Below are 15359 nucleotides of genomic sequence, written 5' to 3' on the forward strand. Positions count from 1 at the left end.
TCCTGCGTCACTGCAGGGGCAGCGCACACCGCAAGGTGTGCGGCCACCGTGGCTGGCTTCGGCTGGCCACACCACGGTGGCTGACGCGGTTTTCCAAAAAAAAAAAATTTATTTTATTTTGATAAAATCAGATTTCAAATTTTAAAAAAGGATAAGTTTTAATTTTGAAAGGATAATTAACAAAATTAAAGTTGTTATTTTTGTTAAGTTTGGATAATTATGGAGCAAAAGATTCTATTTGGATAATAATTGATTAAATAATGTGATTATCCCATGATTATTTATGGATAATAATAATTTATTTAAAATATGTGATTGGTTAGTAATTAGGATAGAATTTCCTAAATTAGTTAGGATAATCATGGAAAATAAATATGATTTATCTTCCATAATTCAAATAAGATTTGATTCTATCTCATACCTAAATTAAAATATATGATATTTTATGGTTGGTCATGAATAATATATGATATTATCTAATTACAGTAATTAATTAAAATATGAGATATTTATAGTCATGTTTCCTTTATTGTGAACATTCGATGTTGAAGTTTAGGAAAGCATGATGAGTGATTTATTATATGGCACTTTATAATATATGATATTGTTTATTGCTATATATAGACTAGTATGGCCCATAGATTCTAAATACGATCTGCGCATCGTGATGTATTTTTGTAATCTAAATACGGTCTGCGTACCGTTAAGTATTTTTGTAATTTATTTTATTTTATTTAAGTAGTAGATAGAATAGAATAAAATTACAGGTTGCAGTTGATCCAAAAAGCTATGAAGTGAAGGCCCAATAGAGCAAGATGGATGAGATCCATGAAGGTTCAAGTGGGAGCATTTTGCTTTATTAGTTTTTCTTAGGATTAAGGGGCCATACTATGTCATGTTTTATTGCACTAGTAGATTATGCATGTTTAGGTTTATTTATGTTGCTTGATGATGCGCTAGAGTTCACTATATAATCACAACATAATAAATCTAGATCCCAGTAATATTGAGGCAGCTTTTCCAATTAAAAACCCGATGAAACCTTTGACATTTATGATGGGTCATGCCAAAGCTGGGCATCATAATTTTCATTGGGGAGTGGGGGTAGGACAAATTCTACACTTTTAATTGGTTATACTCAACAGGGTTACCTAAAGACAAAGTTTAGAACCTTGAAGCTTAGGGTAATAATTAAATATGTGATGATTAATTATTCAACCAAGAATTACAAGAGTTGTAATCAGTAAAGAGTTTACTCACCTTGAAAATGTAATGGTTGATGGCAGGGCCAAAGTCCGGTTAATTATTGCACAAATAAAGGATCTTGGAATCATTTTATTCAATAGGGATCATTTAATATTGAATAAGTGCTTTAAAGCTACCAATAAATTCTAAAATTACTTATGGTACTTTAAATTTGTTAAACATAATTATTGAATTTTGCCTCGTTTTGTTTTTGTTTGTAGATGAATAACTTATATGAAAACACAGATTTACCAATGAAACTCAATTTAAGGCTAAATCTCATAAACTACAGGCAATGGGAGGGCGAATTGAGAAATGTTCTCACAAGCCACAAGCTTGAAGCTTGTTTGTATGTACCCATTGAGAACAAGTGTGCTCTTGGTCAGGATCCTGAAATGCATGCGAAATTAGTTTTGGATGCACAAAGGGTCAAGTACCTAATACTGGAATCTATTCCAAACTGTTGGTATAATAGGTTCAGACGGCATGAGGTGACCAACTTGTATCAATGTCTTCGTGCTATCTGTAGAGGTGGCATGGGGGCATTGGGTAGTGGAGGTGTCAACGATCCAAATGTAAGAGAGATCGTTAACTCGATCCCTCAGATTTACTATTCCTGGGCTGACAGTTTAAGGTATGAGACTTACAAGATTCATGGTAAGATAATGGCAAAGAAACTCTTACCTGGTCAGTCAGTGAGGAACCATGTCCATGAATTGGTTGATATGATCAATCAAATGGATATCCTTGGGAAACCGATCGATGATGATTCTGCGCGTGATATTATCTTGTTCTCGCTCCATGCTGGTTTTGACATTGTAAGACTCTCTCATAATGATAAGGGATCATCAGCAAATTTGATCAACATCTTACTTAACCATGCTGAGGAGTACCTGATAAGGAGAGATTGCCAGTGCTTCTTTTGTGGTGGATGGCAAGTCCATACACCAGGGTGTCCCCATTACACACCAGTGAAAATAGAAGGTAAGGAGTTACTTGATGTTTTTGTTGTAGAGATTAATCTTACTTCATCTTCCACTTGGGTATTCGATACCGGTTGTGGTGCTCACATCGTTAATGACGTGCAGGGCTTGAAAGGAAGTAGGAAGCTAGATCCAGGGGAAGTAACACTTCGAGTAGGAAATGGAGTAAAAGTTGCTGCACTTGCTATTGGGAGTTATCATTTGAAACTTCCTTTTGGACTTATTTTAGTACTTAATAACTGTTATTTCGTACCTAGCATTACTAAAAACATTATTTCAGTTCCAGTTTTAGATACTGAAAGTTTTTCATTTGAAATAAGAGACAAACGTTGTTTTATTTCGAAAGAAAGTATGTTATATGCTAATGCTAAGTTAATCAATGGCTTGTATGTCTTAGAATATGCAACTCATGTCTACAACATAGATCATAAAAAGCAGAAAACAGATGATTCAAACCCAACTTACCTATGGCATTGTAGGCTTGGACATATTAACCAAAAGCGCATCCAGAAATTACATAAGGATGGACTCCTTTCTTCTTTTGATTATGAATCATTTGAAAATTGTGAGTCATGCTTGCTTGGAAAAATGACTAAGCCACCCTTTACGGGTGTAGGTGAAAGAGCTAGTGACCTTTTAGGACTCATACATACAGATGTATGTGGACCAATGAGTTCAAAAGCTAGGGGTGGGTTTAGCTACTTCATTACTTATACTGATGATTTAAGTAGATATGGTTACATTTACTTAATGAAGAACAAGTCGGAAGCCTTTGAAAAGTTCAAAGAATTCCAGAATGAAGTACAAAACCAACTTGGGAAAACAATTAAGGCATTGCGATCTGATCGTGGTGGCGAATATTTGACCCAATAATTTGATGAACATCTGATTAATTGTGGAATACTTTCACAATTAACTCCTCCAGGGACACCTTAGTTAAATGGTGTGTCAGAAAGGAGAAATAGGACCTTACTAGATATGGTTCGGTCCATGATGAGCTTTACTGATCTTCACATATCATTTTGGGGATATGCATTAGAAGCAGCTGCGAATATACTAAACAGAAGCCCGTCCAAAGCAGTTGAGAAGACACCATATGAGTTATGGACTGGAAGAGTTCCAAAATTGTCTTATCTCAAGATTTGGGGATGTGAGGTCTATGTAAAACGTTTACAAAGCGACAAATTACACCCAAAATCAGACAAGTGTTTCTTTGTGGGTTATCCTAAAGAAACAAAGGGGTATTACTTCTACAATCGCGAAGATAACAAAGTGTTCGTTGCTCGCGATGGTGTCTTTCTAGAAAAGGAATTTCTATCTAGAAAGCCAAGTGGGAGTAAAGTGGTTCTCGAAGAAATTCGAGACGAGCAACAAATGGATGCGGATAACACCACGTCAGAGGCGAGGGCGCATGAGACGATTAATCATGCATCGGAGCAAGCTAATTCCACCAGCGAGACTCCTATCGTCCCACTTGAATCTAATTCACGCAAAAATCTTCAAGGAGTTGGAGAGAAAATTTCTACTGTTGCTCCTACCCCACGTAGGTCTATCAGAATCAGAAACAAACAGTTTGTCGAGGTTCTGTTAACTGAGGATTCTGAAGTCTTCTTATTGGAGAATGAGGAACCCACAACCTACAAGCAAGCTTTGGTGAGCCCCAACTCAGATAAATGGCTTGAGGCCATGAAATCCGAAATGGAGTCGATGTCTGAAAATAAAGTGTGGACCCTAGTAGACTTGCCTAATGGGGTAAAACCCATTGGTTGCAAATGGGTCTACAAGATTAAAACAGACAATGATGGAAATGCCTACATCCATAAAGCAAGACTGGTTGCAAAAGGGTACAGACAGATTCATGGTATTGACTATGATGAAACCTTTTCCCCAGTAGCAATGCTTAAGTCCATTCGGATTCTTCTAGCGATTGCCGCATTTTTCGATTACGAAATTTGGCAGATGGATGTCAAAACCGCCTTCTTGAATGGGTTCTTGACGGAGGAAGTGTACATGACACAACCTGAGGGTTTTGAAGATCCAGAAAATCCTAGAAAGGTATGCAAGCTTGAGAAATCCATTTATGGATTGAAGCAGGCATCCAGGAGTTGGAATCTTCGTTTTGATGAAGCGATCAAAAGGTTTGATTTTGTCAAAAGCGAAGAGGAACCTTGTGTATACAAGAAGTCTAGTGGGAGCAGCGTAGTTTTCTTAGTCTTGTATGTGGATGACATACTTCTCATGGGAAACGACATACCAATGCTTGAGTCAGTCAAGCAATGGTTGAAGAGTTGTTTTTCCATGAAAGACTTAGGTGAAGCCGAGTACATTTTGGGAATCAAGATCCATAGAGACAGGTCTCGAAGGATGATTAGACTAAGTCAAGAGACTTATATTGATAAGGTTCTTGACAGGTTTGAGATGAAAAACTCCAAGAGAGGTTTTCTCCCCATGTCCCATGGCATTACGCTCAGTAAATCTCAATGCCCGGTTATGCCAGATGAGATGAGACGTATGGCTATCATTCCTTATGCTTCTGCAATAGGATCGATTATGTATGCCATGATTTGTACAAGGCCGGATGTTGCATATGCTCTAAGCATGTGCGACAGGTTTCAAGCAAATCCAGGTGAAGCACACTGGATAGCTGCCAAGAACATCCTTAAGTACTTGAGAAGGACGAAAGGAATGTTTCTAGTGTATGGTGGCGAAGATGAGTTGGTTGTCAAAGGTTATACGGATGCGAGTTTCCAAACAGACAGGGATGACTTCAGATCTCAATCTGGATACATTTTCTGTCTGAATGGAGGAGCAGTGAGCTGGAAGAGTTCGAAGCAAAGCACTGTCGCAGACTCTACGACAGAATCAGAGTATTTGGCTGCTGTTGAAGCAGCTAAGGAAGCTGTTTGGATAAAGAAGTTCCTGACTGAGCTGGATATCGTACCAAGTGCTCAAAAGGGAATCGAGATATACTGTGACAATAATGGAGCTATTGCTCAATCGAAAGAAGCTAGGTCACACTTCAAATCCAAACATGTAGAGAGGAAGTTTCATCTCATTCGAGTGATCGTTGACAGAGGAGATGTCAAGATGAGCAAAATTCACACGGATGAGAACATCGCTGATCCGCTTACTAAACCCCTTCCAATGCCTAAGCATGAGAAGAATAATAGTGCAACTGGATTGAAGCGAATGGTGTAATTAGAAGTTGTTATTTGTTTTGAGAAAATAAATTACATATGTAATACATTCATTTGCAGAATTATGTTTAATCAGAAATTATCATTTCACTTATTTAATTGTTGTTTAAATATTAAATAAAATGTCCAAAATAATTATGAATTGATGGGCTCACTAGGTTGATGACCTTTTGAATGAAACCCCACAGGTGAACAAAATTCATACATTATTTAAGTTCCTAGTTCGGAATCATTAAAGTGGATCACATGGATATGCATGAATGATGCATGATCGAACTATAGACCTACTTTGAAGTTCAAGTATAGAGCTTCCGGATATATTAGTGGATTCCTTTGACATGAGTGGAACATTGATCTCATTCAATGGATGATATAACTGTGGTACATTCAAACGTCTGCCCGTAACTGGAGATTATAAAGGGTGTTTCCTGGTTATTTCAGAAGTTGAGTGGGAGCTTTGGTTGCCACAATATTGGATAGAGTCTTCCTATTAAATTAGGAATGTGTTTTATTTTGGCCTCTTGAAGAGGGAGAATTCAGAAAATGCATGGCCGTGCTCAAATGTGTTACATGGTAACCATTTGTTTTGTAATTCTAACTCAGATTTCAAGAAATGATTTGTAGATTAATATTGATTACATAAGATGCAGTCATATTATCAAATCAACACAAAATGACTTAAGGAATTTGAATATTGCGTACTTGTCTCAGACAAGTGGGAGATTGAAGGAATTGTGTCTTCGATAAGTGCAATTACTAGATATATCAAGGATCACTATTATGGAGATAATAAGTTCATTCTATTGGGGCGTCATCCTCTGTTGCTAGACTATGAGAGATGATCTTTGGGCTAGTCAAATAGCCGAAATCCCTTTAGAGTGGATCCTATATTGGTCACACACAAGGGTAATGGGTTAAGCAAGTTAGAGGCCCATTAATGGGCCTCATGAGCAATTAATTAGTCATAAGTATGATTGGGCTAAGTGTAGTTTGAGTGGGATTAGGAATTGGGCTTGGATTTGGACTTGGACTATTATTTAGAGATATGATCTATAAATAATAGTCATGCCTAGGGTTGATTAATTAAGTCACAATTAACATACAGTGAATTGTGAATCTAAGCAACCAACATCCATAAGCCCTCACCCTCTCTCTCTCACACGCACGCCCTTCACTCTCCCCTCTCACCCACGGCCGGCCACCCCTAGTGGCCCACGTGGTGTTGCGCGGTGGTTCTTGGCTAGTTGATCGTTCGTTCATCTCCGTAGAAGGTCGATAGAAGGGTTCTTTCGCTACTAACTAGCATTAGTGGAGGTCTTAATCTGTGCCCGTGGACCAAGTAGAGGAATCACGTTTGAGGTTCTTTATCTCCCCATTGTTCTTGCTCGATCACTGTGTAATCACGCTTCAAAGGTATAATTCTTACTTCTTTATGTGTTATGCATGAGATCCTTGGTTTGGTGCTACGTGAATATGATTCATGTTATTTCCGCATTTAGTACCTATAATCTCCTACAGAACGAAAAACATAATTGCATCCTAGGAGCCTGGGAACAAAACCTGTAGAGTCATATACCTTAATGACTCTATGAACCGTGAATCCAAATGCATTTTCTCCTCTTGCAATTCCGCCAACGGAGAATGCAAGAAAATGGAGGACTTTGCTTAACCCAAACATTAAAGATGGGTAGCCTCCTTCAAGATATTGATGACTGACCTCGTTTTCACCCAAACTAACCAAGGGATGATAGCAATTGAATGAATGCCCATATCATCCCACAAATGAGCAACAAGACCTGCAAATCAAACTCCTCCCTCTAAACCACCCTCCTCCTGCAAACTCCATATACAGGAAAAACTATCCAATTGCACAAATAACTTAGCTTCTCCCGTCCCCCAAGAACTAATTCAACTACCAGGGGAACACATTCACACCTCGACAAGGCTACTAGTAGGACCACCCCCCTAATGTAAAAGGGGTTGCTTAAACTCACAACCCTCAAAACCCACCAACAAGGCTACAAAGACCATGACCACACTTCGATAACTTCCATAACTTGAACTACTTTATGAAACTCTAACTCAAGACTAAACAGAGAAAGAGATTTATTAAGCCATAACAACCCAAGCAACAAAACATACATCTAAATTAAACAAAATCATCATAATTAAACTAAAACAAAGCTAATAACAACTAAAAGAAACAAATAAACAACTTGGCGAAAGAACAGAGGAGAAGACCGAGGAAACCTTGAACCTCAATGATAGCAACCCCACCCAACACCACAAACAACCGTCCACGGCAACACAAGAACCCCTCATTGAACCGAACCTTGGATACGCGAGGAAACCCTAACCTTAACTTCACCTTTATCACCGGGAATTAATTCACGAAATCCCTTTCGACGGCGGCATTAAAGCTAGCCTTTGGTTATTGATTAATAGAAGCAAGCCGCAAAACACTCGATGGAGAACCACTTAAACAACGCAACCACGACCGACCAAAGAGGACCCCTGATTCTACATCAAATGTTATACTTACTTCTTTGAACTCTCAACAATTGAATATAAGGAAAAATAGTGTTTAATTCTACTCCACTAATAATGCTTATTAAGTTTTACTAGAGGTGTACTCCGTATAAATCATCCTTAGCTTGGATACAACAATTAAAGAATTTTTCAAGAAATAGTTAATAATACATACTTCATATTAATTATATGCACACTCATTATTCTAGTATAATGTTGAACATGTGAGTATGTAATTAGCTAGGTTGCAGATTGATCGATTCATATGAATCAATCTCACAACTTATATTTTATGAGCTAAAAAACTACTAACAAGATAAAATAACATAACATTAATATTAATATTAATGAAAATAAGTCTAGACTCTTAACAGTCAATACTCATCAAAAAGTCAGTATGTTAACTTAGATCATTTAGCAATTGAGGTGTATCAAAACAAACAGAGAGCTAAGTCAAAATCGAGGGTGTGTATACAAATACAATAGATTACATGTTTAAATTTCGTTATCTTCATGTAAATTGTATTATTCTTTTGGTTCAACTGAACCCAAAAAAATCTAATTTAAAATGAATGGAATAATTTATTAGCTATGATCATCCAATTTGGTTGAATTTTTCTCTACCATTTGAACATCCAATTAGATATGATCATTGCATTTGAACTTCTAAGCTTTAAAGTATTCCGTTGAGCACACCGCACACGGCCAAGTAGATGGTAGTTTGGTTAAACGTGGCCTTTGACCATCATTTTCTCAAAATTTTAAGTCTCTTTTTTAATCATCGAAAATCTTCACGAGAGTTTAAACTTGTACCACGTAATTACAAATCACAATTTCTTATTAAGACTGCTAAGCTTATTAGTACTTGCCGTATCAAATCTTTTAACTATTGCCTATTGGATAGGTACTAATCCTTTGAATCACCCTCTTTACAAGCTTACCTAGTTATCCTCAAATCTAACTTAGGGCCTGTTCACATTTAATAAACTGAGCTGAACTAAAGTGAACTGATTGGAACTAAACTGATTGAAGTTGAACCAAACTGAACTAAAAATAAGTAAATGTGAACAGGCCCTTAACCCGGATAATGTTGTCAAAAAAAAAAAAAAACAAAACTTTACCTGGATGATCTATCATACTGTCAAAATTTAAAAATGCACCCTCATACGTGCAATTTTAACATGTGAATTAAGATTAGTTTTCTCGACCTGAAAAGAAAGAAGGTGAATGACTTTGATTGACTACCACATCTTTCACTAATAAACCTGATGTTAGGATAAAATTATATTGAGTTTGTACCATAAAATGAAAATATATATAAGAAAAATCGTAATTTATTAGAATTGTATTTATGTATAATTTCAAGTATCAACTTTTTATAATATAATAAGTTGTCAAAATTTTACATTAGCAAGTATGAGAAGTAAAAAAAAAGAAAAAAAGAGAAAAAAAAAAAAAAAGAGAGAAAGGATGTAGTAATAATGTGTCAATTGATATTAATAATATGTGGTTAATGTGTTTAGGTAAGTGGCTTTCCTTTGATACACGTAGCAAGTGATACAAGAATAAGCTGAACATAATGTATACTTCGTCTAATCTCTAGAAAACCCAACAAGCTTCTAAAACTTAACTTGTAGTCTCCTGCTAATTTAAGTCACACACGTGGCCTTGCCTGTAAATTAATGCCATTTCGTTGCTTTCTAACATGTCCAATTCAAATAGTTGACCTCCATAATAGTTGTCTTGTCTTTTTTTCTTTTTTCTATTTAAATTATTATTTTTATGATGACAATTAGACAAATTAGTTGTGTTGTCACTATTTGCAAGGTTTATAATCTATGAGATCAAATTAGTCATAGTTTTATATCATCATTTAATTATTGTATACGAAATACTTCCTTTATTCATCATTTGCTATACATGCATGATGTTAACATGTTTAGGTAGCTAGTTCAATTAACATTTCAACTAAAAGAAAATTCTACCTGAGTTAATGGATTTATAATGGATATATAAAACAGTTTCTTCTAGCAACAAACTAATAGATTAGAATGCATACATTAAGGGACATTTTCGACAAAATAAATTAGCTACATGTACTTCTTCAAAAAAAGTAATGTAAAGGTTAATCTAGCGGCGTTTTACAAATTAAACACTGCTCGAAACATATCACCATTCACCACTCCACAAAAACCGTTGCCGAACACACCCTAACAACAATCAATAAATCACCTTTATGTCATAAACAGCTATTGTTAAGCACCAATCTTGCAACTCCAAATCCACCAATACCTAGCACATACCAAAATCAATTTATCATAATAATGTTATGGTATCAAAATTGATGTATAAAAAATATGGGGTAGATTAATTTAAACTAAACTTTTGTTCTTATCTATTTGAACAGGTGGCGCAACATAAAGAATGTCAAATTTACTAAATTGAGTTATCAATTAGTTGTGATCACCTGATCATTGAAAGTTAGTTAAATCAACTGTCAGTTTCATGAGCATACTTGTCAGCTTAATGACTTTAATTTAGATTATTTTGTTGTAATTAGACGTCATATTTTAGTCTCAAATGAATCGTATCAAATCAACTAAATTAGTTTTTAATTTTGAAACTCTACTCTTTGACTTGCAATTGCGTATATTATCATTGACTTTCTTTAACAGACCTACCGGCTAGCCGATGACTTAGTAGTAACTAGTAAGCCTATCACAAAATCTTGATAATCATTATAAATAAAACGAAAGTTTTGGTAGTAATTTACTTTAATTTGTATATCTATAAGAAAAATATATATATTTGGTGATTTGGAGATTATTTCATCATTGAATATATGAAAAGGAATAAATTGTTCAATATATGGAAAAAGTAATTTTACTATTATTATATACGTTTATTAAATAACATGAACTAGTCATGCATGAATATCTTTAAGTGGATTCTAAGGTCATTCAGCCTATGATGGTAAACACATATTTTAAATCTGCAAATAATAGAGTCAAATATATATGATAAGTATCAAATTAAAGTATTATTGAAATGTACAAATATTGGTTTACAATCTCTAATATTTATTTCAATTCGAACTAATTTGATTGAACACAAACTAAGTTATTGATTTTCTCAATTGACTTGGATCCCCCTTGTACTTGATTTGGCTCATGATTGGTTTGATTAAATATAATGACGCGTTAATGAACTGGTTGAGATTGTTTAAACCTTCTTAATTACAAGTATTTTTATTGTTTTAAGGATGAGAGTTCCTTTTTTTTTTTTTTTTTTTTTTTTTTTTTTTTTTTTTTTTGGTGGTAACAAGAGTGTTTACACATTGTAGAGTTGCAATTTGATTTCTCTTCTACTTGCTTTTGATTTGGACTTGATAGTCGTAGCCCATTGATAATGTAATCCGTTTTATTGGGTTTAACTTTTAAATCAAATGTACTTAATTACAATACTTAATTCTACGGTATTAGCATTGGCTCTGTTTGTTCACTCAAATTTATTTATTTCAATTGACCTTGCAAAAGTCATAATGTAAAACTTTTGACTCAATAAAATCAAATGTGGCACATTCACAGTTATTTCACGCCTACATATATTGGCAAATTAATAGTCAAAATAATTAGTAAAATTGAGTAGTAGTTACCCACCTCCATGGTCCACACTCCACACTAGAATAACAATTACCCCAAAATGAGGCTAATAGTTTCCCCTCCTTCCTTTAATTTATTATCAATGTATCATATCATCACCCTCAATTCAAGCATGTTGTTAAAAGTGATACAAAAATCATATCATAATTTGATTAAAAATGTAGAGACAATGTAAAATAGTTACTGGTACATTTCTACCCCTCCAAATCCTATGTCAATAATTGATTTTCCTTAATTTGTATTGTTGTACAGTTTAGTTTATGTACAACACTCAACGAATCTTGGGCTTAATCTACAACCCATAAGCTAAGCTTGCGCTTTAATAAGCTAAATATACATTCCCCTTAAGTCAGAGCATGCAAATAAAAAATGTTTAACTAGTGAAGTAGATACAGGATTACAAGAATTAAGACCTTTACGGCCGTTTGATAACCTATCATAAACAACTATTTTCTTATGTAGATTATTATAAGTCATATATGACGCTTTCATGTACTTTTTTTTTTTTTTGTATTTTTTGATTTATCATTGTTGTACTCTTACACTATTTACATATTGTATTTCCTTTTAACCATCTTAGCGCTTTCATGTACTTTTTTGTATTTTTTGATTTGTTATTGTTGGATGGACTCTTACACTATTCACATATGTATTTCCTTTTAACAATCCTAGCGCTTTCATGTACTTTTTTTTGTATTTTTTGATTTATTATTGTTGTACTCTTACACTATTACTTTTATTTAACCACCCTTATATTACTTATAGAGAATCACCGTTTGATTCCATCTCTCAATGATTGAATAAAAATGACACAAAAGTTTTAAAAAACCATTTATCAAGACCTACTCATATTGATAGAAAGCGTAATTGGTTCAGGTGTTAACACCTACTCATATTTGTTTAGGTGCAATTTTTTTCAAAGAAGTGACACAAAAGTTTGAAAAACCTTTTATCAAGACTTTAACCTTAAGTGCAATAAGAAGTGCTAGCAACAAATTAAATTGAATTTTGGCATGAAATTACAAATTTTTTGCATATTATAACTAGTTTGTAAGAGTAGTAATTGTAAAACCAATTCGTATAGTAGTAAATATTTCTTAATTATATTTTGTCAATCACAAAAAAAAAAAAAAAAAAAAATGTAAATTATAACTAGTTTTAAAGAGTAATAATTGTAAAACCAATTCGTATTGTAGTAAATATTTCTTAATAAAAATAAAAAAATAAAAAAAAAAAATTGAAAGTGTATACTCCAAAGAGTCCAAACAACTCTAAGAAACAGACTTTGCCTTAACACATGAACAAAAAATGAGTGATATTATGCAATTATCTTATCTTATGACATTAGCAGAAAAGAAAAGCTAATTTTATAAAGCAAGATTTCACCAAATTCACACAAAAAGAAGCCTTTAATTAGTAAACTTTATAAATTGCAAAAATATAATTGCAACTTAAATTACAAAATCTGAGAACAAATATATATTCTCACAAACTACAATACATCAACTCTTGTACATGGGAACAAAATACCCAAAAAGGGAAACCCATGAAATATTTACAATATCCTATATACTATAAAATTCTAGATTATAATTTTTATTTTTCCCAAATAACTGCCCAAAATAATTATGATTTGAAAAAAAAAATGTTAAGATTCAAGAAAACCAGTCAATTTAAGAATAGAATTACGAACATGAATCATATTCTTCACTCTAACATTCTTCTCATAACTATCAAAACCACTTGATCTTCTTCGATCAACAATCACATGAGGAGGAACCATTTCATTGTCATCTTCAAAAAAATACCCACCAAAATCTACCGTCTCGCCATATCGAGGGGAAGAAGAAGGAGAAAAAGATGATGAAGAGGAGTTAGGACTCCCCGGAATATTAACCGGAACAGAGGATTGTTCATCCTTCCTCCAACTCGAGATCGTGTTTGTTCTAACACGGATCGATCTCGAGTTGGATTGGCGATCATTGTTATTATTTCTGAATTGATTGGAGGAAGAATCGTCGGAGAATACAATCTCCGACTCTTCAAATTCAAAGAAGTCCGCCATTGTACGAAAATTATTTTGAGACAGAGCGAGTAATATAATTGTTGTGGGTTTGTGAAGGGTAAGAGTGAAGAATGAGAGAGTTTAGAAGTTTTAGTTGTAAGATGAACAAATGTGAATAGGAAGTATATATAGGCAATTGGGGTGGTTTGGAAAAAATAAATTAAAAAGAGGAATATTTTTTGGGAATATTATTGTTGAAATGTTAAAAAAGTGAGTTGAAGTGGACAATTATTGCAAAATGATTAAAAGTTGATTGGTTATAAAATTTGTGGACTATAATGAATTGCAACTTTATTATGATGGGAATCTGTAGGCATTTGGTGCCCATGGTTTTTTTGGTTTTATTATCTATGGGATTGTATTTCCTTTATTATCTTTTAATTTTTTTTATAATTTATTTCTTTTTCTTAATGATGATGAAATCTGTTTTGGATTTAGTAGTGGAATAGTAGTTAGTTTGTTTATGTTAGTATGTTGAGTTGTTGAAGCATATGTGGTCATGAAAATTGGATTTGTATGGAAAGTACTCCACTACTCCTCCTTTAGTGTTTCTTTCCTTATGTTGGATCAGTTACCAGTACAAGGTTCACAGTGAGTATCTTAGTGTTTCTTGAAAATTGCTCCATCCATATAGAGTATATCACTTAATTAAGAGTTGTATTGAGATGACACGTACCTACGAGGTATATTTGTTTTTTTACAATACATATAGTTAATAGAAAGTAAGAAATTTCCTACATTACAAATAACTTAGACAGTCAAATTTAACATTATTTTTCAATGCATTTGTGTGACTATTACTTAGTATTCCGTAATATATACAATTAAATGTTAATAAAATTTATAAAAAGTTGATATTTTTATTTAGGAAATTTTGTGTAGAACTATTCTAAAGATAGGGTCATTTGTGAACAATTACCTATTTTTTTTTTATTTGTACCCACAAATTTGAAAACGTTTGGGTAGCACTACCCATTAATATTTTCAGTTCAATTAAGACGTTATCAGAGCTCACTTTTTTCACTTTTCCCACCCAATTAACTCTCCAATTTGTATAAAGGTTTTATTTTACCTTAATTAACCTAATTAGGGTTTTAATTAGAATTCATTTTAGGGTTCGTGAGTTTAATAGTATTTGGGGATTTTGATTTCTAAGGTTTGGTGGTTTAATTGAATTGGGGTTTTTGCTTATTTTAGCATTAATTGGTCATTGTATGTAATTGAAAAAAGTAAAAAAATTGGGCCAAAATAACATTTTAATTGGATGAAAAACATTAGTGGGTAGTGCTACCCAAATTTTTCCAAACTTGAGGGTAGTTCTAAACAAATAAAATAAAATGGGTAGTTGTTCACAAATGATCCTATATTTAGGGTACTTCTACACAAAATTTCCTTTTATTTACATAGTTTTTATTTAATACTACTCCGTACTAACATTTTCTATGAACCTATTTTTTTAACATAGAAAGGAAAATGAATCCTTACAACTTTATCCATTTTTTATGTCATAACTTATCCAATAAATTGGTAATTATATCCGGATAATTCTAATAGGGTAGCCTATCTACCTTTAAAGCGTGAGTCATGATAAAAGAGGTGTGGCTCGATGCGCAAACAAGAACAGGTGCATGAACCTAGCTAAGGAGGAAAAGTGGATTACTTCTCTCAAAGTCACTTG

The 15359-nt window shown here is 33.6% G+C and overlaps 1 protein-coding gene across 1 annotated transcript; it reads right to left on the bottom strand.

The window, feature by feature from the left end:
* Positions 1-13264: 13264 nt before the first annotated feature.
* LOC145610765 (protein S40-1-like) lies at positions 13265-13681 on the bottom strand. The gene has a single exon (XM_081666063.1). The coding sequence runs from the start codon at positions 13679-13681 to the stop codon at positions 13265-13267; it is 417 nt and encodes a 138-aa protein (XP_081522189.1).
* Between the last annotated feature and the right edge of the window lie 1678 nt (positions 13682-15359).

This window comes from Chenopodium album, chromosome 24 (assembly GCF_948465745.1).
Source record: "Chenopodium album chromosome 24, dcCheAlbu1.1, whole genome shotgun sequence".
Classification (NCBI taxonomy): Eukaryota; Viridiplantae; Streptophyta; class Magnoliopsida; order Caryophyllales; family Amaranthaceae; genus Chenopodium; species Chenopodium album.